The sequence below is a fragment of the Ochotona princeps genome, chromosome 13 (assembly GCF_030435755.1).
Source record: "Ochotona princeps isolate mOchPri1 chromosome 13, mOchPri1.hap1, whole genome shotgun sequence".
In the NCBI taxonomy this organism is placed as follows: Eukaryota; Metazoa; Chordata; class Mammalia; order Lagomorpha; family Ochotonidae; genus Ochotona; species Ochotona princeps.
This window is the reverse complement of record NC_080844.1, coordinates 44,290,120-44,317,088: the sequence shown is the minus strand read 5'-3', so window position 1 is coordinate 44,317,088 and position 26,969 is coordinate 44,290,120. Positions and strand designations below refer to the sequence as shown.

At 41.9% G+C, this 26,969-nt stretch overlaps 1 protein-coding gene across 1 annotated transcript in view; it reads left to right on the top strand.

Moving 5' to 3' along the window:
* HPSE2 (heparanase 2 (inactive)) overlaps nt 1-26,969 on the top strand; it is a 492,703-nt gene that overhangs the window by 439,568 nt on the left and 26,166 nt on the right. Inside the window, exon 10 of the mRNA XM_004579975.2 lies at nt 25,993-26,138. Coding sequence (XP_004580032.1) covers nt 25,993-26,138 — 146 coding nt within the window. The remainder of the gene's footprint in view (nt 1-25,992; nt 26,139-26,969) is intronic.

The following is a 26,969-nucleotide window of genomic DNA, read 5'->3' as shown; positions in this document are numbered from 1 at the left end:
AGAAAAAAAACCATGCAAAAAAGGAGCTTTCTCAGAGTCTGTGGTCTAAGCCTCTGAAGGCACAGGGCCAGGGTGGAAGGGAAAAGAGAGAAAAACACAAGTGTAGAAAGAGGAGAGTTCTGCCCTCTCAAAAGGAAAGATAGTAAGTTAAAATCAGCCCATTAGGCCTGCAAAGCCCTTTCTCCTTGTTTATTTCACAGAATAGGACACTTAGGCCCCAAGACTTTTTAGTGACACATTGGAACTAAAACTCTGTGATTTCAACTCTCATTTTCTTTCCATTGTACTAGAAGAGTTAGTATTATTCAGTGGTTATTACACTCCCAAGCTCTACAGTCATAATGTCTTACCTAAAATATATCGTAAGTCCTCTCGACAGCCCCTTGAGGCAGGCACTTTGACATCCCCCATTCTCTCAGATAACTGAAGTGAGGCAAAGAGTAGCTTTAAAGTATAGGTTCAAGATTCTCTGTCTCTCCCTTTCCCCCCTCCCTGTCACTCTGTCTTTCAAATACATACATACATACATAACTGTTTTTAAAGGACATTGAAGTTGGAAATAAGGGACTTTGAGAACCAACTGACATGAAAATACATTTGCTTGGATTAAATGCCCATAAAAGAAAAAAAAAACAACTAACAATATTGAGTGTTTGCCTGTTAATTACATTTAATTCTAATAATAATCCTATTATTTTAGATATTATTATCATCATTTGTAAATAAGGAAACTTCAGGCACAGAAAGAGAAAGTAACTTGCCAAGGGTGACAGAATTAGAAGTCACACAGTAAAGTCAGAGAGAAGTGCAGAATTACCACTTTCAGAATACTCAGAATTAGTCCATTTCCTATGTCACAGAGTAGTGGGAACAAAAGAAAATCTAAAAGACACTTTTCTGGTAAGACTGAAGTATGGGTACAGGTGGGAAGGTAATGATCCCCACATAATAGAACCTACAATCTAGTCTTAGACATTTATACAATAATTGAGACAGGAGATAAGTGATTATACATTGTGAGAACAACTATGTATGAAAATATGTATGTCTTGCTAAACTAGTGGGAAACACTTATTTGCACAGCAGAACCAGAGATGGATGTTTTGAGGAGTGGGTCCGAAGGATGGTACAGCATTTTAGGCATGTGAAATAGCATTTGTAAGTCCCTGTAGGAGAAGCTGCAGAGAGGCCAGTGTGGATGAAAGGTCATGGATGAGGAGGAATGACATGAAACAATGATGGAAAGAGAGAGATCAAGCACACACCAAGTATTGTAAGGAGTGGTGAGGGGTTGAGTTTTATCTACGCTGCTGTGGCGAGATCCTGGAGAATTTCATTCAGAGTAGTACGAGCATTCATAGTAAAGATTATTCAGCTGCTCTGAGAACCAGTCAGAATGGAGCAACCGATGAGACAAGGTGGGAAACTATTTCAGTGGTCTTGTCAAGATGTTGCTGGATAGTTTGGTAAGTAACAGCTCAAGATAGAGAGTTTCAGTATCTGTACAGAAAATAAAAACTAACGTTCCCAACAGGAGTGAATGTGGGAGTTAAAGAAGAGACATCTAGGCAACTGATGGGGGATGCAACTTCCACTTGCAGGAGGGAGAGCAGTCTGGTGGGGGAGTGACAAAGCAAAAGTCCCCTTGAGCATGTCAAGTTTGAGATGTTTGTGAGAATCCACTGAGAACACTAAGCGTGAAGGTGCAACACAGATCTGAAACTCACTGGGAATTTTTGAGTAAAGGAATGTGTCAGTACATCTAAGCCCAGGTGAAAGTGAGAGGGTTGGTGATGCAGAAGACAGATGAGATGGTAGACACCCACCTACCCTTGCTTAGGGCAACAGCACTTCAGAAGAAAGAGAAGGGCACGAAGGCAGCCATTTGAAGACTGGGTGGTGGGAGCAAAAGGTTTCTCCCAAACCTTGGCTTCTTGTGTTGCCTGAAGCAGGAGGTAACATCATTAGTTAAAAGGAAGGGAAGGGAGTTGAAGCAGAGGTTCTGAAGAGAAAGAAAATAACAAAATACTCAGCTGACATCAGAAAAGCTAGCTTGATGGCAAAAGTGGACATACATTGTAGAATTAGCAGCAGTGTTAAGAGGACATCTGATAGTTGACATTTTGTTAACTTGAAATCTGTCTGCCCTTCAAATGCTTTTCCCCACGCACTGCACACAATCCACTCCTTGAGTGTAAAAATGGAGAAGTTGATGGACCAGGTTGTCTTTGGAATTTTTGCAGTTCGATAGTAGAAATACGCAGAATTCCTTAACAGGGGTCATGTCCACTTTAAATGCTGAGTACCTGTCCCTATCCATCACTATTAGAAGGCTTAACTGGGACATGTTTTAAATACAGTTTTCATCCCTATTTTAACACACGTCTTTTTTTAAAGATTTCTTTTATTTTTATTGGAAAGTCGGATATACAGAAAGGAGAGACAGAGAAGAGCTTCCTTCCGCTGATTCACTCCCCAAGCGGCCGCAATGGCCAGAGCTGAGCCGATCTGAAGCCAGGAGCAGGGGACTCCTTTGGGTCTCCCACATGGAAGCAGGGGCCCAAGACTTTGGGCCATCCTTGGCTGCTTTCCCAGGAAACAAGCAGGGAGCTAGATGGGAAGCAGGGCCACTGGGATTAGAACCAGCACCCATATGGGATCCCATTGCATGCAAGGCAAGGACTTTAGCCACTAGGCTACTGCGCTGGGCCCAACACATGTGTATTTTAACATAATAAAAATTGAAATACTGACTTAATAAGATTAGTAAGACTAATATCTCAGAACTTTCAAAACAGAAAAGTTTAATGTAATTTGGAGGTGACCTTGCCCTAAATGGACCCAAAGAAATTATGATTGAGCCGCATATGTAACATCAGTGGTTTGTAGTTATTGCTGCAGATTTTTCATAATACATCGCACTGTAAAAGTCTCTTGTCGTGAAAACAGTGTGGTTTGGTTAAAGTGACTGGAATTTTCTGAGTGGGGTGAAACTGTCAGATTTATACGGCTTTTTCTCTTAAAAATAGATGGCCTTCCTTTTTCATCCATGGTAACTTAAAGTCCATTTGGGGCTCTTGCTTCCCAGTCACCTGGCTCCTGTGCCCTGATGAGTACTCTGCACATCTCTCCAAAGAGCTGCCCTTCCGGCTGATACATCCAATAGGAAACTCAGCCTCGTTCGGTCCCCACATTGACTCTTGGTGTCTGTGTTTCCACAGTCCTGTTCTTTCACTTTCCAGTCAAAGGTTATTGTAACTAATTGGGTGTCTGTTCTCCACTGGCTCCCACGGTTCAGTCTGCACACACTTCACTTTACTGATAGAATCACCATGTGGTCTGGGGAGTGAGTGTTGATCAAAGTATAGTCCATCTTCTTTCTTTCTTACTCTTTTTTTTTTTTTAATTCCATCTCTGTCTCCGGAAATGCCCTCTAAAACTCATATCATGTGCTTTTAAAAATATATATATATAATGACATGATTCAGAAAATATAAGGATCTAAAATTATTAAGCCCAGCTTTGAAGATTTAAGTGTTTTTGAATCTAAGCCAATCAAATGCACTAAAAGCTGGCTGGGGAAGGTAAACACGAGAGAATAAGCCACACTGGCTGAGCACGAGGTGCCTGATGGATAGAGGCTGTCAGCTGTACAGAACCTTTTAATTGATTCTCTCAGTTCCACTTGTGAATCTGGAAGGCAGACAGTAAAGCACCATCGAGTGTAAATGTGATATGAACTATAAAAGGCATTTTCCAAGGCATGGAAAATATAAGTAGAAAGTACACAGAGAAAAAATAATTTGTTTCCAAGTTGCCACTAATATAATAAAAAGTCAGAGACCACCTAACCATATTCCCTGCCAACCTACCCCACTCTGAACTTGGGAGTTTAAAAATATGCATGGTATCTAGATACATTCGTCAGCACTGTGACTACAGATACAATCCTTAGGAATGACAGTGGATTCAGAGGTCCAAATATTTTTTAAGATTTCTTTATTTTTATTGGAAAGTGAGATACACAGAGAGTAGGAGAGACAGGAAAATCTTCTGTCTGCTGATTCACTCTCCAGGTAGCTGCAATGGCCAGAGCTGAGCTGATCCAGAAGCCAGGAGCCAGGAGCCTCTTCCGGGTCTCCTGCATGGTTTCAGGGTCCCAAGGCTTTGGGCCATTCTCGACTGCTTTCCCAGAAAACAGAGAGCTGGATGGGAAGTAGGCTCCCAAGATTAGAACCAGCGGCCATATGGGATCCTGGTGTGTGCAAGGCAAGGACTTAGCTACTGGGCTACTGCGATGAGCCCCAGAGGTCCAATTTTCAAACATGCTGGACACTGTGCCAGCCTTGTGACAAAAGACAGGTTTTTTTTCACTCCATGAATATTTAGAAAAGCTAGTTGTATGGCAGCATGGCACGAGACCGTAGCTCAGGAACTCAGAATTGATAAAGGACAGAGACAAATAATAAATAAGTTACCAAATTAATGAGATAATTACTGCAGATAATGGGAAAGGTAATGAAGATTTGGGGAGTTGTGGGGAAGTGGCTATTTTAGACCAAGTGGCAAAGATAAGTCTCTGGAGGACACTTACACAGAGGCCCAAGAGACGAGACCGTGGCTTTGAGAGGAGCTGAGGGAAGCGGTGTGTGAGGCAGTGGCCTTAGCAGGGACAGACCCCGGAAGACTCACAGGACATAAAAGACAGCTGCACTTAATGAGACAGTGCAGAGCTAGGAAATGGACTGGGAGAGCTGGCAGGAGCCAGAGCAGGCACAGCAAGGAGCTCAGCTTGAGAGGTCTGGATTTTATTCTAAGAGTAATGGGCACCAGTGAAGGCATTTCACAAGGAACTGATATGATCAGATTTTAGTTCTAGGAGGATGACTTTAGCTGCTGTGTGGAGAGCAGATCTTAAAGTCTAAAGTGAGACAGAGAGCCTAGACAGGAAGCTATTTGCTCAACTTAGATAATGGCAATGAAGAGGGCAAAAGGGGACAGAGGGAAGATACATTAGGGAGTAGAAATGAAAGGACATGCAGATGCACTGAACGGGAAAGGTTCAGAGGGTGGCCAAGAGGTTAGTTTTTTATATTCTACTTGCTTTTATGCAAACCTTAGGATAATATTATCCTAAATCACATCAATACTATACAAACCCCAGAATGAGTTTGTGCTCCTCTAAGAGGAAGAAAAAAAGTCTTCATAGCTTCTTCAAGCAAAATTTGGCTGTCCGAAAGCCTTTGCAGTGGATTTGAACTGATATTAGTGCAATTGACCTGGAGTACTATGTCCCAGGAATGTGTACAAGTTCTGTTCCCCGGCACTGGACGCTCTGATTCTGATCTGTTCATGGCCACACAGCTGCCAGCCTTTCCCATCGTTTACTTTCATGGCTAAAATATTCTCTACCCAAAAATGTGTTCCTAACCCACCCTTCTTCCTGTAGGTGCCATCCACAAACGTAACGATGACCATGTTCTGTAAGTTAGCCTCTGGGTCCTTAGGAACAGTGCTCTCTGCATTTATTGTTAAAGCTGTGAGCAGATAGCCTTGTTGCATGAGCACAAGCACTGAAACATAAACCAAAGAAATGTGATTTTTGGAATGAGTCTGGTTTCCCATGATTAGTGCTAAATTTTGTATTTTAGGGCTTTAATTTAATAAAGCAGTAAGTGTTGTAATCAAAGTAAAACTTGGATCAAAGTTGCTCTGATACATCTAAAATGTGATTGCTGTTGTGAAATAAATGACATTACTGTGAATGACCTACACACATTTCTGTTTCACAGCCACATAACAATGCTGTAGTTTTCCTCATAACTATTCAAACATTAACTCACACTTAAAAAAAAATTCTATCTAGACCTTGCTTACAATCTGACTTAGTTACTTACTTTATTCTATCAGGATCTTACTTGAACCCTAGGGTTGTTACATTTCGAGGCAACAACAATAGAGCAGAATGCCAAACACAGGACAGTTCTGAACCAGGGTTCTTCTGAGCTTGGGGTCCTGTGTTCAAATGCATGCCATGAAGCTGACCCTGGGACTGTAAGTCATGAGGTTGGGTAGGTTGGGTACCTGGGAGAAAGCAGGTGGAGTAGGAACTCTTGACACTGCCAAAAGAAATTTCGTGTTATATTATGGAAAGCCCTGTTAGGCTTTTTGGTTCAATTTCTGTAAAAAAAGATCTGAAAGTTTTATTTCTATCTTTGACTGAGGAGGAAAAAAAGAGAGGAGTGGTCTCTGCCAAAGTTCTTCTTGTTATTACTGTTGACAAGGAAACTTTTCTGAGGTGGAAGTCAGAGTCTAGGAAGCGAACCTATATTGCACATATTTCTAATTCCTATTCACAACAGAAAATTCTAAACACATTTTCAGTATCCCACTTACACTTTTGCAACAACTGCTGGCACTTAAAACTGCAGAATCATTAAGAGACAAGAATTAAATAAAATTTTCTGTCTAGCTGATTTTATATGGAGAGTTTGACTATGCGCAATTGAAAACTTAGGGCCATTATACTTTCGCAAGTGTCAGAATTATCAAGGTATGTAACAAGACTTACAAACGTATCTTTGTTCTGGAATCAAGAAGCTGTTTTCCAGCCTTCGGTTTGCTGAAACTGGATTTTCTTTTTTCAACTTTGAAAATTTTGTGCATTTCAAAGAATCTATGTTCTATACTGAGTTTCTTGGCCAAGGTTGCTGTTCCTTCCAACTTCTCCACATCAGTTGTATAAAGACATATACGAAGGCTGGAGACCCCAAAAAGAAGCATGAAGCTCTTTAGGTTTGCAGTGATTAATTTCCGATAGTTGGGTATTTGTGTATGAACGTGTCAGAGATAGTTACTGATTCGGTCCTGTGGCTTCCCATTTGTGACTATTGTGGGAATTTGAGGAACAGTGGATGAGTGCTGACTCCCTGGCTTGTTTTGTTGCCCTCTGCCTAATCTCTCAAACTGATACATAAACTTACCAAACAAATAAGAATAGATATTGGCAAACACTCAAAAGTGTTCTTGTCACTCCTGCATGATAAGCACAAAGTGATGGCTATTTCCAGTGGCTCTGTGCTATGCTCAGCCGAGCAAATTGTGGGTGGCCTCTAGCTATAGGGCATCATCCACATAAGAAAAATTGGTGCAGAACCCAGAAAAGCCCACCATGATGGTAGCTGTGTATAAGGCCCTGAAGAAGATGCAGGACTGCTGCCCATTCTCTCTGTGCTTTTATCTTCTGTTTCAAGATTTCCTGATAAAGGCAGCCTTGTTCCACAGGGTCTGTTTCCCTTACACTGGAACTGCCTCCCTCACCTCATTGTTATCTTTGCTGTTCATAAGTTGCAAAGTGCTGTTCTGTTTCCATCATGGAACAGAAATAAGGTTCTCTGGCCCTTTCCATTTTGATTCTTCATTTTCTTTACCATATTTTCATACTCATGCCCTGACTTTGGGTGCAGAGGTACACTTGGAGGTTGCAAAGTTAACTCTTTTTTAAAAATCACAGTAAGGCTCATGTCCATAAAAATATCCTAAAATCTGTTAGTTATTCTATTACTAATTTTAAAGATTTTTATTTATTTATTTGCTTGTTTATCTAAAAGGCAGAGACACAGTGAGAGAAAAAGAGAGAATCTTGGTCTGTTGGTTCACTACCCAGATGGCCACAACTGCTGGAGCCCCTACCCAAAGCCAGGGATGTCTTCCTAATCTTTCCCAAGGAGTCAGGGCCCAAGCACTTGAGCTTTCCCAGGCCTTTAGCAGAGAGCTTGATCAGAAGCGAGCAGCTGGTACTGGAACTGGTGCCCAATGTCAGCAATCCAGGCTGAGGCTTAACATGCTATACCACAATACTTTGGAGACCGTGTTATGTGAGGTTTAGATTCAGCTGAATTGAGAATGGGAAACCAGACAACCTTTGTGGATCCATAAAATCACATACAATATATTCTACCTTAAAAATTGGAATGTTGGGGGATGTATTGTGGTACAGAGGGGTTGCACTGCTATTTGCAGCTCCTGCATTTCATATCCAGGTGTTAGTTCAAGTTCCAGCTGCTCTGCTTCTGATCCTGCTTACTTCTAATGTGCCTGGAAAGGCAGCAGATGGTGGCCCAAGTACGGGGATCCCTGCCACCCACACAGGAGACCAGGTGAAGCTTCTGGCTCCTGGCTTTGAGCCTGATCCAAACCTAACTGTTATGAACATTTGAGGAGTGAATCAAAGGTGGAAGTCACTCTCTCTCTCTCTCTCTCTCTCTCTCTCTCTCTAACAAATAAATGTTTTTAAAAGTGAAATGTGAATATATTTGGGACCATTTCCTGAAAATACAGTTTAAACCTCTGTGTAGGGCCCGGAACCGTGGCCTAGCAGCTAAAGTCCTCGCCTTGAACACCCCGGGATCCCATATGGGCGCCGGTTCTAATCCCGGCAGCTCCACTTCCCATCCAGCTCCTTGCTTGTGGCCTGGGAAAGCAGTGGAGGACGGCCCAATGCATTGGGACCCTGCAACCCACGTGGGAGACCTGGAAGAGGTTCCTGGTTCCCGGCTTCGGATCGGCGCGCACCGACCCGTAGCGGCTCACTTGGGGAGTGAACCATCGGACGGAAGATCTTCCTCTCTGTCTTTCCTCCTCTGTGTATATCCGACTTTGTAATAAAAATAAATAAATCTTTAAAAAAAGAAAAAACCCTCTGTGTAGATGGCCCTAGAATCTGTCAGTTGTGGTCTGTGTACCAATTTAGTTGTTTTGCTCAGGAGTGAGCATAGAGAATTAGGGTCTGACCTAATCATCTGCAGCCAGAACTTTTTTCCCCTAGGAAAGACCCTGAACTTAGAAGTGTTCTTGTGTAGAAAACCCTGACCTAAGGCTCAGAAAAAGTATGGGAGATGGCCCCTTCTCCCTAATCCCAGCTGAGATGCGGGTGCACATGTCCTGCAAAGGCTGACCTGGTAGAAGGACTAGGGGACTAGGGTCGTGCTTTCCTGCCAACTACACATTGTAGCCATTTTGGGTTCAGTTATGCATGCCAGATTGAATTAAATGCCTTTTTACAGTCTCCAAAGCAGGAAAACATCTTTCTCTGACGAGTATTTTTTTTTATTTGTTAATGAGTGCACTCTAAAGCTGTGGTCTGTAGCTTGTTTTCCAAGGAGGAATCCAATTTGGCTCTTGTGGATGTTGCTGCCTCTCAGATATAGTTTAATTATTTAATTGAAACAGCTGCAAAGTAACTTGTGGACAACTCAGTGTTCCACAGGCTTTGCTGGGAGCTGAGTGGAGATCACCTTCACTTTTGAGCTCTGAATCCCCTGAAGTCTTCAGAGTAAGTGTCAAGAAAATGTCTCTGGGGCTGGTGGACTCTGCTGTCAGCCTGTTAGAGTTGTGGTTAAGTCTGCAAATGACTTCACAGGCTCAATTAGTGTATTTGTAGTCAAACAGGAACTAGTACGATGCCACCCAGAACAAAAGAGTCAGTCCATTTCTCTCCATCTGCCCTTCCAGAAACTTCTCCAATGGCTCAACTTCTGTAAGGTAACCAAAAGACAGTGAGTTGTTACACAAACTCTTCTCATGGGTGCTTTACCTTTCCTGACTTGTAGAGATACTGTTTGTGTAGGAAAGCTTAGGTAGTAAAGGAAAGGAAGAGTATTTGGGAAGAAAAAAAAAGGACTTGTTCAAGTCCAAAGGGTACACTTTTCTGCTCACCAACATCCAAAGATAAGTCAGTTAAGGAAGGAAATATGAACTTCAGAGTCCGTTCAAAAACTGTACTTAGAGACCTTCCTGGATTTTGGCCAGCTGAACTGTGACTTCTTGTGGTGTGAGACTAAGTCTTGGCTGTTTCCATGTGTGCAGTGAAGCACAGGTGCTTAGCAAATAGTGACTGAGGAGGGGGAGATTTAGCCAAAAAGTCCTTCTAGCATCCTGAACTTCAAAGATTCTTCATGGGTTATCCTTGTGCTTCTGAATGACACCTTGAGAGTTGCGATTCTGTAGCCTGCTGGTCGCTCTCCCCTACACATTCTCAAGTCTGATCTTATTTCAGGTCCCTTCTCACAGTGTGAGCATCTGGACAATGACCTGTGCTCCAGGCTCTGACTTGGCTCAGGTATTCAAAGAGCAGCCAAGTGGGATGCAGGGCCTCTAAGGCAGTTCAGATGAGGAAGAGTGATTTGGCCTTTTGCCTTCCCCCTATCTAATTCAGCCAATCAATTGCACCCATATCACTCAAATATACAATTGGATCTTTGAACATTAATTGTTTCCTGGTTTTTCATCCATTCAAAATAATGTTGTAATGACCACTGAGACTATTAAGATTCTTTGGATCATAAAAAAAGAGGACAGAAATTTGTGGAAAATGTTCTACTAATTACCTTTAAAGGAAGTAGAAGCACCCAGCTTGAGAATACACCTGTTAGAGGTGTCACTCTAAAAAGTAAGGCAACACCACTGCTCTCAGAGTTGCTAAAGAGAAAGTCCTAGTCCCGAATCACTCACTCAGAAAAGGGACGAGAGCCTGAGTCAGCCATATACAATCATGGCTGAAAATGCGGATGCTGGCAACGTGAAGGAAAAGGAATTGCTCTTTGTGCTCAAAACCAACAATGACCATTATACCAATTTTACAGAAAAACCTTGGCATGTGTTTATGTGTGTTTCTTGGGAGTACATCATGAAAAGTGAAAGTGTTGGGTCAAAGGGTATGCAGCAATTTAAGGCTTTTTATACATATTGCAAGCTGCTCAGAAAAGTTTTTTCTGGCAATTTATGCTTTCTTTTTAATGTGGTTATATATTTGTATATGTAATATACAAATTGCTGCTTTAATAATTTTCATGTTTATTATTCAGTGGTTTTAAGCGTATTCATAATGTTGTGAAGCTCCATCCACTATCCACTTCCAAAATTTGCCATTGTTCCAAATTGAAACTCTGTAACAGTTAAGCAGAAATTCATTCTCACCTCCTCCCAGCCTCTGGTCACTTTATTCTACTTTCTATTCCTATAAATGTGCCCTCCCCGCCTCCCTTTTTTTTTTTTTTAAATTCGTGTAAATAGAATGTGTCTGGCCTATTTCATTCATTGTGTTTCTAAGATTCACCAATCTTGTTGCATCAGAACTTTCTATATGTGTATGTATGTATGTGTATAAGTATACATCATATTTGTTAATTGTTCATTTGCTAATGGGCATTTGGATTGTTTCATGATTGTTATCATGAAAAGACGCTGCTGTGAACGCTCATTTATAAGCACCTGTGTGGCTGTTTTCAATTCTCTCCATTATATCTAGGAGAGGAAATGTTGTTACATGGTAATTCTGTCTTGAACTTTCTAAATAAGTCCCAAACTTTTCCACTGTAGCTACTCAATTTGGCAACTGTTTTGTTACCAAACACTAGGCAATGCATCACTGGCATGTTAGATCTTCACTCTTTGATTGTCCATTTGATGGCAACAATCCTTCATATGTAATTCTTACTGTAAGTGTATTGCTTGCATTTTTATAACACACTGATCAATTCTGTCCCTTGGCTGTTTGGACCCAGGAAGCATCACCTACCTTCATTCAACGAGCACATGAGGTCATGTCTTCATAATTGATTGTGCAAGGTCATGTTTGCTTCACTTGAAGAACACTTAGAACTCTAACACCATACCCCAGTGCTCCTGGTAACTCTCTAAGATTGAGTGTCCCTGCTCTTCAGTGCTCTGATTTGGGCATCATTCCCATTTGACTGGATTAGAAGTTCCTCGTTGCCACCACTGGCTGTTCATTGAGCCTCAACACAACCAATGTCTCCTCTCCCCCTTCTCAGGCCTGAGATCAATGGTGTTGATTACAGGAAAATTCTGCATTTTGTTCCAAAGTCAATGACTTGAAGTGCAGCTGTAGATAAAACTGAGGAAGAGAAGCAAGGAAAAAGAGATTAGACCAAGGGAAAGTCAGTTTTCTAGGTCGTCTTGTTTTTGGTTGAACTTTCCTATGTTCTAGATAAGATGTTAAGGTCTGGGGATACATAGTCTAATCATCATGGAATCTGTAGTCTAGATTCAAGGAAAGAAGTGTATGAATTAGATAAGCTTACTGTTGTCTAGACACAAGCAGAATCAAGTGTTGGACGAGAGATAAATGCTTCTATGAGAACAGTTGACATGATATGTGACTCAGCCCAGGCAGGGGTGAGAGTAGTCCAGGAAAACCTCCCTGGGGAAGTGATCCTTCAACTAAAAACTGAGTTAACGTGTGTGTGTGTGTGTGCTTGTACTGAGGGCATGGGTAGGGTGAGAGCAGGAGGTAATTAGAAAAACAGAAATGCCCTGTTGGTATTGGCAGGGAGGAAGAAATTCAATATCCTTGAGCACAAAAAAGCCAGCTAAGAAAGGTGAGGTGGTAAGAACCCATTCATTTCAAAACCACTGATCTTCTCCGGCCTGCCTGCAGTGGGAAGCCCTGTAAATGTTTTAAGTAATATAGCAAAAACAGGGAAGGGAAGCAAGAATTTCTAAAGATGCCTTAGTCACAAGGAAACTTTCTGGATCTATCTTGCAGCTCGCTCGCTCTGCAGAGGAAGTTGGAGGAATGGGTCTGTTCCTTTACGTTTTAGCTCTGCCATCCAGCCATCTGGGGCATGAACCAACAGTGGTGTTCTGTTTCATTTCTTGTTGTCTGTCTAAGGCCAAATATCTAGATGAAGAGTAGCTACTGCTGTAGCATTTGTACCCACTTAGAGTTAGTTAGGTTTATGGGGACTTTGAAAATCATAGAAGAGCCCCCTTGAAGGAAAATAAATTTCATTGTGCTTTGACACTTCAGCATATGAATATTTTCCAGAAGCAGAAAACACTGAAATTAAATAAGGGGGAGGGGCTTGCTGAAAAGCCTAATAGAACTCAGACAATCTTTCAAAGTTATTGTTGTACCACCATTTATCCATGAAGGTTCTCTCATCAGCTTCAGCAGGTGAATCTTAATTTGAGTGTTGCTTCGAAGGATATTTATGGAAGAGCAATGACTAGGGCACTGGGGATGCAGGGATACGCCCTGGTCTCAGGGAGCTTCCTTGCAATATTCCTTCCCCAACCAACACACGCATGCACGCACACACACACACACCCCAATTAGGCTTTCAAGGAAACTTAAAACATGACTGTGTACATAGTAGAATACTTCAGTGAATCTGAAAAAATATGTCAAGGGCTAGAAAGAATAATCAGAACCATTTATTAAATGTTGTTATGCAGCAGGCACTTTGATAGATGTTTCCAGATTTATTGTCTCATTAAATCCCTATGAGGAAACTGAGGTTTAGAGATAATAAATAACTTTCCAGAATTTGAATATATATCTTTCAACTCTAGGCAAATTACTTCTCCACTTTTATTTCTCTGTGAAGCCTTGCTCAAATTCCCCTACTCATAAATAATTGTTTCCTCTTCTGAACTCCCAAAATACTACAAGTGGTTCCAGCTCATGTGGTGTTTACTTAAATCAGCCTCATTTCGCAGAGAGTTGTCTACATGTATCTTTACTCCTCAATCCTCAGAGGACAGGAAGCTGTCTGGATCATCTTTGCATCTCCTAGGCTGAACACTGCTAATGCATGCTCAGAAAATGCCTATAGAATGAATCAACAAACTTATTCATAGCTTTCACTGGTTAGTCAGAGCCTAAAGGCACAGCCAGCGCCTTCCTCCTCCCTAGCCCTGTGAGATCTCATCAAAGATCTCACAAACTCAAGGCCTGATCTCACCTCCACAAATAGGTTCTCTCCCGCCACCTTTCCGAGCCTCTGACATGCACTCCAAAGCTTCGCTCACCCTTGGGAAGTCAGACCTCAGGTAATAGCCCTAGAAGATCCTGGGAGCAGGTTAGAGATTGAGCAGAGAATCCCAGAGTCCTGGTTAAGCACAGGACAGTCTAGAAAAGAATACTAGCTCAAATGGACAATGTCCCTTTGGCTCTGCCAATTTCTTGCCCCATAAAAAGGGGCGCAACCAAAGAAAGGCCAGAACCTAACCCATTGAAGCCAGGCCCCTTGCCTACCTCTGTATTACTGGAAATAGGAAGTGCGTTCAAGGCGAGGACTTTAGCCACTAGGCCACGCTGCTAGGCCCTATTCCTCCAATCTTAAATGTCACTTCACTAGAGACTACCTTGCAAGCCCCCAGTTTGGATTATATCTTCTATTACATGATCACATAGGAGCCCGGTGGCGTGGCCTAGCAGCTAAAGTCCTCGCCTTGAACACCCCAGGATCCCATGTGGGCGCCGGTTCTAATCCCGGCAGCTCCACTTCCCATCTAGCTCCCTGCTTGTGGCCTGGGAAAGCAGTCGAGGACAGCCCAAAGCTTTGGGACCCTGCACCCGCGTGGGAGACCCGGAAGAGGTTCCTGGTTCCCGGCATCGGATCAGCGCGCACCGGCCCGTTGCGGCTCACTTGGGGAGTGAATCATCGGATGGAAGATCTTCTTCTCTCTCTCCTCCTCTCTGTATATCCGACTTTGTAATAAAAATAAATAAATCTTTAAAAAAAAATACAACATGATCACATAGAATCCTTCCCTACCCCTCCATTATTATTAGCACTTCCAAAATTAATTAACTCTTCACCTTGAAGTCTATCTTTTTGGGGCTGGCATGGTAACTCAACAGGCCAATCCTCGCCAACATCCCATATGGGTACCAATTCATGTTCTGACTACTCCACTCCCAATCCAGCACCCTGCTTGTGGCCTGGGAAAGTAGCAGAGGATGGCCCAAGTCCTTGGGCCCCTGATCCCATGTGGGAGACCAGGAAGAAGCTCCTGACTCCTGGTTTTAGATCACCTCAGCTCCAGCCAAAGTGGCCATTTGGAGAGTGAAACAGTGGATGGAAGATCCTCTCTCTGTCTCACCTCTCTGTATATCTACCTTTTAATTTTAAAAAGTAAATAAATCTTTATTTTAAAAAGTCTGTAAGCTATGCTGTAACTTTCATATTGGCAAGAAGTATTTGTATTTCACTCTGCATCTTTCCCTGATGACTAGCTTAGAGCCTGAGACACAGCAGGAATTCCACAACTGGATTCTAACACCTCCTCTAGGCCAGGCATACACCAGGCACTGAGCTTGAGGAATTGGTAGGGTGGTTTTTAATCACAAGGCACACGCCACATGGCAGTTCATCCAGTAAATTCTGTAACCTTTTGTCCATTTCTCTCTTTCTATTTATTTTGGTTCAATTCACTCTGTGTACTGCCTGTCTGGCTTTCAGACATCAATTGACTTTTTGACAAATACTGAAGAAAAAGAGAAGATTTAAAACCTCTGTCTTTCTAATGTCATCTGCTATTAGTTTTCTCTCTCCAACTAGTAAATGGACACTATTTTTCTTCAATTTCTCCTCATGTCTGATACATTTAAAGAATGTCTGTGTCTTTGTCCCTTGAGAACGGTAATGCCTTCCTTTGAATTTATTATTATTGACATGAAAAATCATTTTGTGACTGGCTGCCTTCCCTCTTAATGAACATTTACTGTCTGAAAACTTCTCACTGCATTCCATCTTTCTTGGAACAACATTTCTGTTGCTGTTAGATATGCATGTGTGTTCTTTATTTTTTCCTGTATGTTCTATGCATACTCTTCGGGCTTTTCCATGTCATTTCCTTTAGAAACATGTGGGAGTCATTTCATTTATCTTGTTTCATTTGTTTAATGAATTATACATATTCATAGTAAAATATAAGAAAGAAAGGGAGGAAGGGAGAAGGAAGGGGAAAAAAGAAAGGAAGAGAAGAAAATATGGGACTGGCACAGTGGCTCAATTAGCTATTCTTCCCCTTGCAAGCACCAGGATCCCGTATGGGCACCAGGTGTTCTAGCTGCTCCACTTCCCGTCCAGCTCCCTGCTTGGGGCCTGCAAAAGCAGTGGAAGATGGCCCAAAACCTTGGGAATCTAAATCCACATGGGAGATCCAGAAGAAGCTACTGGCTCTGGGCTACAGATCAGCCCAGCTGATTGCAGCCATTTGGGAGATAAACCAGCAGACAGAGGATCTTTATCTCTGTCTCTCCTTCTCTCTGTAAATCTGCCTTTCCAATAAAAATAAATTTTTAAAATAAATAAACAAAATCAAAAAGAAGATAGAGAATGCAATTTTCTAAAAAGAAATAGGATAGAGAACTGAAAAAAATACCAAAGATGAAAAAGATTCGACAAGACTAAGTGAAAACTCCTACCTGCCATCAACTAAGTTGGCAATCAGAATCCTCCATTCTTCTGAAGGAAGAGAAAGTAAAATGAAAGCACGCCACAATGTGTTTTTATGTAGAACAATTCCAGGAATTGCCAGCTGACGGGTGAGTCAATAATGCCATCTTCCCAAAGGAAGCTCTGATGAGCAAATCATACATAAATTTTCATGTATCTCTTTAATAGATTATTGACCCATAGAAAAGATTATCTATGCCTACGTGTTACTTTTAAAGCAAACTAATAGAATCAGTACCTGTGAATCCACCACTCAACATCACCAATAACCTGCCAGCCTGTACTCACTATACCATTGCTAATTCTTCTTGCCCACCCAAAGTAACTGTTACCCTGTTATGTTGATCAATGTACTACATATACATACACAAATACACGCACAGCTTCACTACAAATGCATATTTTCTTGGACAATATGTTTTTATGAGCTAATTGTTAATAATTCTTTCACAACTCTAAGGGCAGTTATTTGCATACAGTATACAAGAACATGCAACTATTATCTAGATCATGTATTTTACTTGGGCACCCATCTTTGAATAGGGAGTAGAGGCAGGAAATGAAGGTTTTGCATAGGAGTGCGCATTTTTGGATATAGTAATGAAGAGATTTATCACAAATAGTTTTCCTAGAACACCAAATGGATACATACATGGGGATGAGAGGCACATAGAAGTACTTTGAAAGTGTGTTCTCTAGAAATGGAAAGTCTGCCTGTATCTTATCTGCCAACAGAGCAAGTCCAGGGCTTAACACTGGAGTCTGCTCAATGCTATGCTTACTACTAAACAATTAACAGAAAACTCCTAAAAATAAAAAGCTTTCATTGTCTGACTAGAAAGATATCTGTGTTTTCTTCTTCGTTAAAGACACAAAGAGAAAGAGAGACATTTTCCCTCCCTAGAAGATCTTCTTTACTTCTTTTAATATTTATAGATAAAAAGACTAAATATCATAAAATGTAAATAGTCCTCACTTGATTTACAAATTCAGTACAGTTCTAAAGCCCCAGCAGATATTTTTTAGATATTGGATAATCTGATTCTGAAATTTCTATGAGTAGCAGAGGAGCAAGGTTAGCAAAGCATTACAGTGAGGGACTCTGCCAAGTTTCAGGATGTAACGTGAAACAGCAGTGCGTCAAGCAGCGTGGGATTAGTGCAGCTCAGAACACTGGGACAGAATGAACCCAGGAACAGATCCATGAATATATGGGACACAGAGGACATTGCAGATCACTACAGAAAGGGGATATTGTGTAATAAATGATGTTGATATCATGGACTATTCATATGGAAAAATATGAAATTCAATACCAACCCCTCACTATACCCCCAGATCATTCTATTCTGATTAAAGACTTAATCACAAAAGAAAAAAGTAAAAAGCATAAAGGAATATGTGTGTGTGTGTGTGTGTGTGTGTGTATTAACTATATGCTAGATACAGGGAAGACTTCACAAACAGAAAGCAGCACACATGTTTTATCTACTAGATGGGCAAAAATTAAGAAGTTTGAAAAATAAAAAGTTTTGACAAAAATGTGAGTCAGGGGAAGTCTAAACAGACTGCTGGAAAGAGTGTGATTTGAAATAATTGCTATCACTTTGGGAGAGTTGGGCAATAGCCTATAAAATTGGACATTTCTATGATGTAGCAATCCTAGCCTTAGGCGATCTAGAACCATGCTTCGCAGGCCGGAATGAGTGCCAGAATCACCCTGAGGCTCACACAAGGACCTGACCTCTAGAGATTGATGTGTAGTCCCAAACCTGATGTGGGAGCACTACATGACATGGCTGCCGCTACGTACCAACTGCTGTGGAAACAACATGTGTTAGGAGACAGGAGCAAGAGTGACAAAGTCTGTGTATACCACAAATAACCATCAGCAGAATATTAAATAAATAGTGTGGTAAGTTCACAAGATGAAGGATTATACAACATGGAAAATGAACAACTATGCATGCATACAACAACCTGGATGAATGTTAGAACGTTCTGGCAAAGCATAGAAAGTGGAAAATAAACAAGCAGGGCTTTCCACATGTAGAACAGAAATCATGGTAACCTCAAACTTGTTTGCAACAGTGAACACTACAAAAAATGACTTCAAAGTTTATTTAGAACAATAAATGGTTATTGCTAATGAAAGAATGCTTGAAGAAAGAAAAATTGTAGTGAAGTAGACTTGAACTCCAGATGTTAAAATATAATCATTCAAATATGTGAAACTGATTTAAAAAATGAAGGACTCATTGGGTGAGATTAGAAAACTGTAGACACAGAATTACATATAAAATTTCTTATCAATATATTATGATATACACATGATAATATGTAATATAAAATGTCATACTTAATATAGGACAAAAATGGGCTTATAGACAGATTATTCACTATTTGATACCATAGGAGTAAATTGTATAGAGAGTAATAAAAGTCAAAAGTGTATAATAATCATTTTTAGTGAATTAAAGTTTAAATTTTAAAATGATAATATAAAAATGCACTAAAAAATACAAATGATGATATATTGGATCCTTGCATGAGGAAGGACTTTCTAAAATGTTAGGAATGGCCCAAATTCTTGAAACCACACACCCCCTGGCTCCTGGCCCCCAGCTTCAGATCAGCTCCACTCGAGCCATTGCAGCCATTTGGGGAGTGGACCAATGGTTGGAGGACCTTCTGTCCTGTCTCTCCCGCTGTTTACAAAATCTGCTTTTCAAATGAAAATAAAATAAATCTTTGAAAAATGGGAGAAATCTAAATAAAAGTATTGACATTTTCCATAAGATTTTTTTATCCTCCATATCAAAAAAATCACAAAAATGTTGAAAAGCAGCCAAGCACTTGAATAAAATATTTGTACCATATACAACCAAAGAGGACAAATTTTATGTCATGTGGATTTTTCCACAAGTAAAAGCAAAAAAAAAAAAATCAACTTTTTTTTGTATATATATCTCAGAATCTCTTTAGAGCTCTGTCTAAACCTCGGCTCCTTTCTTAGAGAACAGTTTCACCTTTGGCTATCCCATAATGAAAACTATACCAAGTTTAAGTTGACAAAACAGAGTATAAGTTCAAATTTATCACAATGGTGAAGACTGGCCGGAGGGGCTAGCTAGCCGTGAGGGTGGGCTCCCAGGTAGCAGGGCTCAGATCAGGTGGTCCAAGCCCATTGGCAAGCCACGGGCTCAGAGCCAGGTGGGTTGCTTTGTCCCAGAGGTGGGGCTTGGGTCTGAAGGTTTGAGCCCATTGGCCTGCTAGGTACTCGGAGGGGTTGGTTAGCCAGGCCCAAGAACTTTGCCTGGCACCATTACCATTTGGGCCACACGGTAGTGGAATCTTGAGGGGCAAATGCAAGAAACTTTAAGGTTCAGACTGAAACACCAGCCCTTGTGGGATAGCACAGCTGGAGTAGTTAGTATTGACCAATGCTGAAAGCCACTCACCGGTGCACACTGACACTAAGGCTGGGGGTCTGCCTGGCAGGGCTAAATCAGTGCTCGCCAGCGAGAGTCAAAGCAGGGGACAAGTAATGCTAGGCTGGGCCATGGCACTGACCAGCATGCAAGAGAACTGGGTCTGGGGGCAGAGTCTGTGAAGGATGTGTGGGCCCACCCCTGTGATCTGCAATTTCAGCTTGTTTGCTTGGAACCGTGGGTGTTGACAGGCTGAGCTAGGCATGACCATGGAACTCCCTGACACTTATGGGTACTGGAGTTGGGTATAGGCTGGGTTGATCCAGGCTGCAGCACCACAGACACACCCAAGAATACAGTGTGGAGTGGGCCAAGCCACATCTACTGCTCATACATATGCAGGATGGAGGGAGTAGCCTATGACAGTAAGGGCCTCGTACCCACTGGCATGGGCAAGACCTGGATCTTGGAGTGGGTCTGGTAGGGGAACTAAGGAAACTCCCCTAATGTACCATAGCACCCGCTGGTGAGCATGTGATTCAGGTGTGGGTGTTGTTCAGACTGGGCAGGGTAGCTCCACCTGTCCACATGTGTGTGGGTTGGTTTTGGAAGGGATGGACCAGGCAGGGCCAGGCCAACCTTAGTTCACTGGCAGGTGCAGAAGCCAGGCTGGAATGCAAGGCATGCCAGGGTAGGCTATCACACCTGCTGATTTGCATGAGTCAGAGATGGGAGCAGACTGGGCAGCGTCAGGCTGTAGCACTCACCAGTGAGAGTTGGGACTGAGAGCGAGCCAGGTAAGGCCAGGCTGCAGTATCCGATGGCAAGAGTCAAGACAGGGGATGGGCTATACAGAGCTGGGTTAGAGCAGCCACTGGCATGCATAAGATCTGGGGCTGGGAATAGGCCTGGTTGGGGAGCTAAGGAAATGCCCCTGCTAGGTTGTGGTTCCCACTGGTAGTAAGCATGACAGCTGGAATGGGGGTGGTGGTCTGGGTTGGACATGGCTGCAGTGTCCCTTGGCATGAGCATGGAAAGGTTCTGAGTTAGACTCCAGAATCTGCTGGTGGTTGTGAGAAGTGTAGGACAAGCTGGGCTTCGTTTCTGCTCCCACTGGGCCACATGAGAGCTATATCATGGCGTGGACTAGGTGTGGCTGGGCTGTAACACACAACAGTAAGAACTGGGTTGGGCATGAGCCAGTTGTGTAGAGCTACCTTTCCTTATAAGACAGGAGGTGGACTAAGTCAGCCTGGACCAAGGACACACTAATGCTTCAGGAACTCCTTTCTCAGGGTACAGTTCTTGCAGGTGAGCCCAAGAACCAAAGCAAGGAGCAACCCAGAGCAGACCAGGTTACAGTACCTGCTGGCATACGTGTGGCTCTGGGGGGCAGACCAGGTTGAGCCAGTTCATAACACCCATTGGCAGATTTGAGAATCAGGATGGGATGTAGGACAGACTATATCTGGCCGCATCATCTAGGGCAGGGAATGGGTCCAGTGGGGAGGTAGTGGGCTCCTCTCTGATGGGCTGCAACTCCCACTGGTGAGCATGAAAACCAGGACTGGGGGGTGGGCCTGGCTGGACAGGTGGCAGCACCTGCTGGCATGAGTGTGGGCAAAAGGCTGCAGTCAATTGGATTGAGTTAAGCTTCAATACTCAATGATGTATACAAAATCTAAATGGCACGTGGGACAGACCTACCAGTCTACTATACATATTGACAAATACAGGAACCAGAGCTGGGGTCCGGCCTATAGGGGTCTTTGGGGGTTGCTCAGACTGGGCTGCAGCTACCCCTGTGATCTCTGAGGGTCAAGTGTGTGTTGTGGGCCGCAGCACCCATTGGTTTGCTGAGGATGGAGGGCAGAACAAACCGATCAATTACCCCAGTGAAGCTTGACAGCAAATTTCTGGGCCAGTGGAGACTTGGAGATGAACTATTACAGCCAATCAACCTTGGAAGCATTTCCTCATCCATGGAGCTGTGATATCAGCAGCATCTCAGAATATGGAAACAACACGAGCAGAACTCTCAGAAAATGCTCCACAACAGGTTCTCTGGGGTGACATCAGGTAGCAGTTCCCCATCACCCTGGTAATGCGGCAGTTGGGGAGGCTGGGCATGATTTCTCCTCTTGTATCCCTTTCTCCCCCATACACAGGAAGAAGAAAAACAAAATGTGTAAACAATGGTCTCACGTTCCCCTGACCCTTGACCATTCCCACCCTGATCAACTATATAAACATCATCAAAAATAAATTTAGGGTGCTGCACCATAGCCTGGTGGCTAAACCTCACCTTCCACACACCAGGATCCCATATGGGCGCCAATTTGTGTCCCGGCAGCCCCACTTCCCATTCAGCTCCACGCTTGTAGCCTGGGAAAGCAGTTGAGATCAGCCCAAACCCTTGGGATTCTGCACCTGCGTGGGAGACCTAGAAGAAGCTCCTGGCTTCTGATTGGCTCAGCTCCAGCCATTGGCCACTTGGGGAGTGGATCATCGGACGGAAGATCTTCCTCTCTGTCTCTCCTCCTCTCTGTATATCTGACTTTCCAGTAAAAATAAATAAATCTTTAAAAATAAATTTTAAAATAAAATTAAAAATCAAAATAAAATTATATACAGCATGGATTCAACTATGTCCTCAAAAAAAATTCCTCAAAGAAAGCCTGAAGGAAACATGCTAAAATGCTAACTATTGTAACCTGGTTTCTTCCTCACACTTTTCATACTTTCCACAATGGGTACAAGGCGCTTTCAGCCCCAAACAAAAACTGTGTATTATCTTTATGAAGAAAATGTGGGATAATCCTACATGTTCTGTGCAACAAACTTACACAATATGCAAGTGCAGAAAATAAGAAAATAAACGAATTTCTCTCTCTGCTAGTAAAAAAATAAGTAAATAAAAACAGTGATGAGGACTGTTAACTGGTTCTGAAGTTTAACTTTTATTATTACATAAATAGTGAGAATTAAGCATAATAAATATCTCTTATCTAACTAGCTTACAAATATCAGATGTATAATTACAAATATTTTCTCCCATTCTGTAAGTTGTTATTTGCTTTGTTGAGTATTTCTTTTTCTGTGCAAAAGCTTCTTAACTTGGTCTAGTCCCTTTTGCCTATATTTGCTTTAATTACCTAGGCTTCAGGGTCTCAGAAGTCTTCGCCTATGTCCGTTTTGGCAGTGTTTCCTGTGTTTTCCTCTGGTAATTTGATGGTTTCACGTTTAACTGTAATTGATTTTTGGGTAGGGAATAAGGCAGGGGTCTTGCTCCATGCTTCTGTATGCTGAGATCCTCATTGCCCAACACCGTTTACGGAGGAGACTGTCCTTTTCTCCAGGGAGTTATTTTACCTCGTTCGTTGGTTGTAGATGCATGAATTAGTTTCAAAGGTTTCTATTATGTTTATTGACCTACATGTCTATTTTGTTGCAGCTGTAGGCTGTTTCAATTATGACTATCCTTAATATGTTTTGAGATTTGGTGCTCTGATAACTTCAGGTTTGCTTTTGTTTTTTTAACATTCCTTTAGCTATTTGAGGTTTCATTTATGCATATGGATTTATGTACAATCAATGAATTCATTTGTACATGTGAGTTAGAGCATTTTATAGATATTAGAATAACATATAGTATTTGGATTGGGGTCACATAGAACTGTGTTGAAAAGTAGTTAATAAAGTGGGCATCCTTGAGGTCACAGCTGTGGCATAGCAGGTGAAGCATCCCGTATGGGCTCTAGTTTGTGTCCTGGCTGCTCCATTGCTGATTGAGCTCCCATGGTCTGAGGAAAGCATAAAAAGATGGCCCAAGTTCATGGGCCCCTGCCATCCAAGTGGGAGACCTAGAAGAAGTTCCTGGCTCCTGGCTCCTGGCTCTGGCCTGACCCAATACTAGCCATTACAACCATCTGGGGAGTGAATGGAAGTGAATGGAGGATCTCCACCTCTGTGTGTGTGTCTTTCCCTCTCTCTGTAACACTGACTTTCAAATAAATAAGTAAATATTCAAAATAAAAAAGAAGAAAACAGGCATTTTTGTCTGGTTGTGTTTCTTTGTTCAGTATTATGCTGGCAATGGTGTTGTTGTTTGTTGCTATGTGTTCCTTTTGTATCCAATTTGAGTAAGTTTTTTTTATATAGGACACTGTTGCATTTTATCAAATACTTTCTCTGCATCTATTGATAATAATCAGTTTCAGCAGCACACAGATCATGACCAAGCCTAAATACAAATTTGAAATCGAGTTTATTCAGCTTATTCCACTTTTCTAAATTAAAAAGAAGCAGTGTGCTTGTGATAAGACATAGGAATGAAAGACAAGAAAAAGAGAAGCAAAATGTTGTAAAAGCTGAAAATAAAAAACAGAAACAGAAATGGTTTGTGTTTTTATCTTTCTTCTCCATGCTCTGATAGTGTAGGAACCAGAGATTAAATGGCAATAACTTTTTATAGTGAACTAAGGCTCCTTTCAGAGTCTCTCCTCATGTTAAATTCCTGGTTTGCCAGCTGCTTGGATCTTTGTGTTGTCTAACTACACATTGCACAGAGCGAATGAAAGTGTGGCGCAGCCATTGGATGCAGACAGGTCCCGATATGCTTTCATAGGCATTAGTGAGCTTTATGGCCTGGGATGTACCTTTACCTCTCCTGAATGCATTTCATATCTGTAAATCATCCCTACCCAGAGGGGCTACTGAGAAAATACCTGGCTAGTTGTAGCTACCTTAAATATTTATCTGAGTTGTTGAGCTTTTTAAATTAGTGTTATTTTTGAAAAGTGGAAAATCCATTGGAATGTGATAGTCATGTCACAAAGTAAGAAACAAAAGCTCATGAATTGTCATCAACTGAGAGTAAATTAAGGCAATGGCATTTTTTCTGCCTATCTGATTCACAATGATGTAATATTTCCTTTTTTAAATTACTTAGGGAAAATAGTTGAATAAGGCTTAGCTTCCAGTGCTGGTAGCAAATTTGGAGCTGATCTAACAAAGGAACTTTGAACTTTGTTCTGATTTACATAACTCACCAGACATGTCTAACTAACTGATATTATTATCACACAAGAAAAAAAAAAGATATTTCTGCCTGGAGTAATGAACCCTAACAAGACATGGCTAATTTTTCTTTTTGCCTCATTTTATATATAAATGTTTATATATAAACATTATGAAAATGGTTGTTTAGGCATTTATTTATTTGTTTGAAACACAGAATGTCAGAGAGAGGAATTGAGGAAGAGACCTATCTTGTATCTGCTGATTCACTCCCCCAAATGTCCACAACAGCCAAGGCTGGAACAAGTCAAAACCGGAAACCAGGAACTCCAGCCTGGTCTCCCACATGGGCGTTAAGTGGCCCAAAGGCTTATGCCATCATCAGTTGCCTTCACATGCTCATTAACAGGAAGCTAGATCAAAAGCAGAACAGGCAGAACTCAAAAACAGCACTCCAGTACGGAATGCCAGCACTGCAAGCAGTGTAACTTGCTGTGCCAGCATGCCACCACCGACAGGATTGTTTTTAAAGTATTGAACAGTATGCATAGTACATTCACAGAGTTACAGAATTCGAGGGAGGATGTGGAATACAGATTGTTAAGCAAATGAGGAAGCCCATTTATATTATGTATAATAAACACTGGGTGATAAGAGCTGACATATTAGAAATGCAAGCTTTATAGTGGTATCACATTCAAAGCAAAATATGACCATAGGAAATACAGCCGAAATTAAGGCAGTGGTGAACAGGTTTCTGTAAGCTCAGATACATGTGTGGGCGACAGACTGAGTATTTATTAATAAGTTCCAAATGGACATTAGGATGGTTGAAGCATCACATTATTTTTAATTCAGAATTACTTTGTTTAATTGCAGAACTACTGAGGTTGACCAGGAACTTTTAAAGTCTCATATTACTAACAAATTTAAGGATTAGAACTGTTCCATTCTACAATTAAACAGAGCTCATTAACCAGTATGAAAGTCATGGGAAAAGAAAGTTGAAAGTGAGTGAGGAACCTGAGTGCATTTGTTCCTGTGCTGCTCTGAGTCTCCCTCCCTTGTTATGCAGTTAGTCGGAAGGAATGGACTCAGCAGCACCCACTGAAGCAGCCCCTGAGGGAGAGCTTTGTTAAAGAAGCCTTGCTTATAGGTTCATGTCTCCCATGACTGGCTGGGTGTGGCTTCTGGCCTGCACATTTGTTAGGTTTGCTCAGAACATCCCAACCTGTGTCCTCCCCCTGACGCTCTGCCTCTCGTCTCCTCAGGACTACTGGCTCTCCCTCCTGTACAAGCGCCTCATCGGGCCCAAGGTCTTGGCTGTGCATGTAGCTGGGCTCCAGCGGAAGCCAAGGCCTGGCCGTGTGATCCGGGACAAACTGAGGATTTATGCTCACTGCACAAACCACCATAAGTAAGTATACATAGAGATGACGAGAAAGATCACCCTCAGTAAACTTCAGCCTGTCTTGGGTTGCCGTGTCATCTCGAACTCCCTTGAGATTCAGCTGTGTCCAGTGATCTTGATTGAAAACTCCCAGATTCCCTCTGCAATCACCATTCTAAGTGCAGATTTCTGGTTAAACAGCTTCCTCTCCAAATAAAGCCCCCTTCTTATACGTATGAGATTTACTCATAAAGGTACATCAAATCGTGCTATTTGTTCATTTCTTAATTTACCCCAATATGTTTTTATTGAGCGTTTTCTTTGTATCTGCTGCGGTAATGCCCATGAGGCTCTTCCGTGTGCCTAAGCTTGAGCCAAGGCAAGATGCCGGATCTATTCCTGTGATCCAGCAGCAAAGCTTGAGGAAATCTGTCTCCATTTCTAAGATACTTGCTGGAGAGCTGAAACACTGAAAATCCAGCCCTGGGCCAGCATCTCCCATTGATCTTCCCCAGAAATACAGGAGTGCCCAAAGGTAGTCAGGCCAGTTTTTCAAATATATGCTCAGCTCTTTTAAGAGTTAAGACATCAAATAAAGCAAGGCTTGTTTTGGATCAAAACATAGACTTTTAGCAACCCAGTATAGTGTTACTAGCAAAGCTCGATAGATTCTTTCCTCAGCTTAATGTAGAAATAAAAAGTAGGAAAGCAAGCGCAAGCATTAATACAATCTATAAAGATTCTATTAATCAAAGCAAAATAATCACAGCAAAGAAGTGGGAAACTGGAGTGTCCAACTGGACACTGGCTTTAAGCAAAACAAGCTTGGACTTTTTTAAGTTTTCTGTTCCTTTCTTC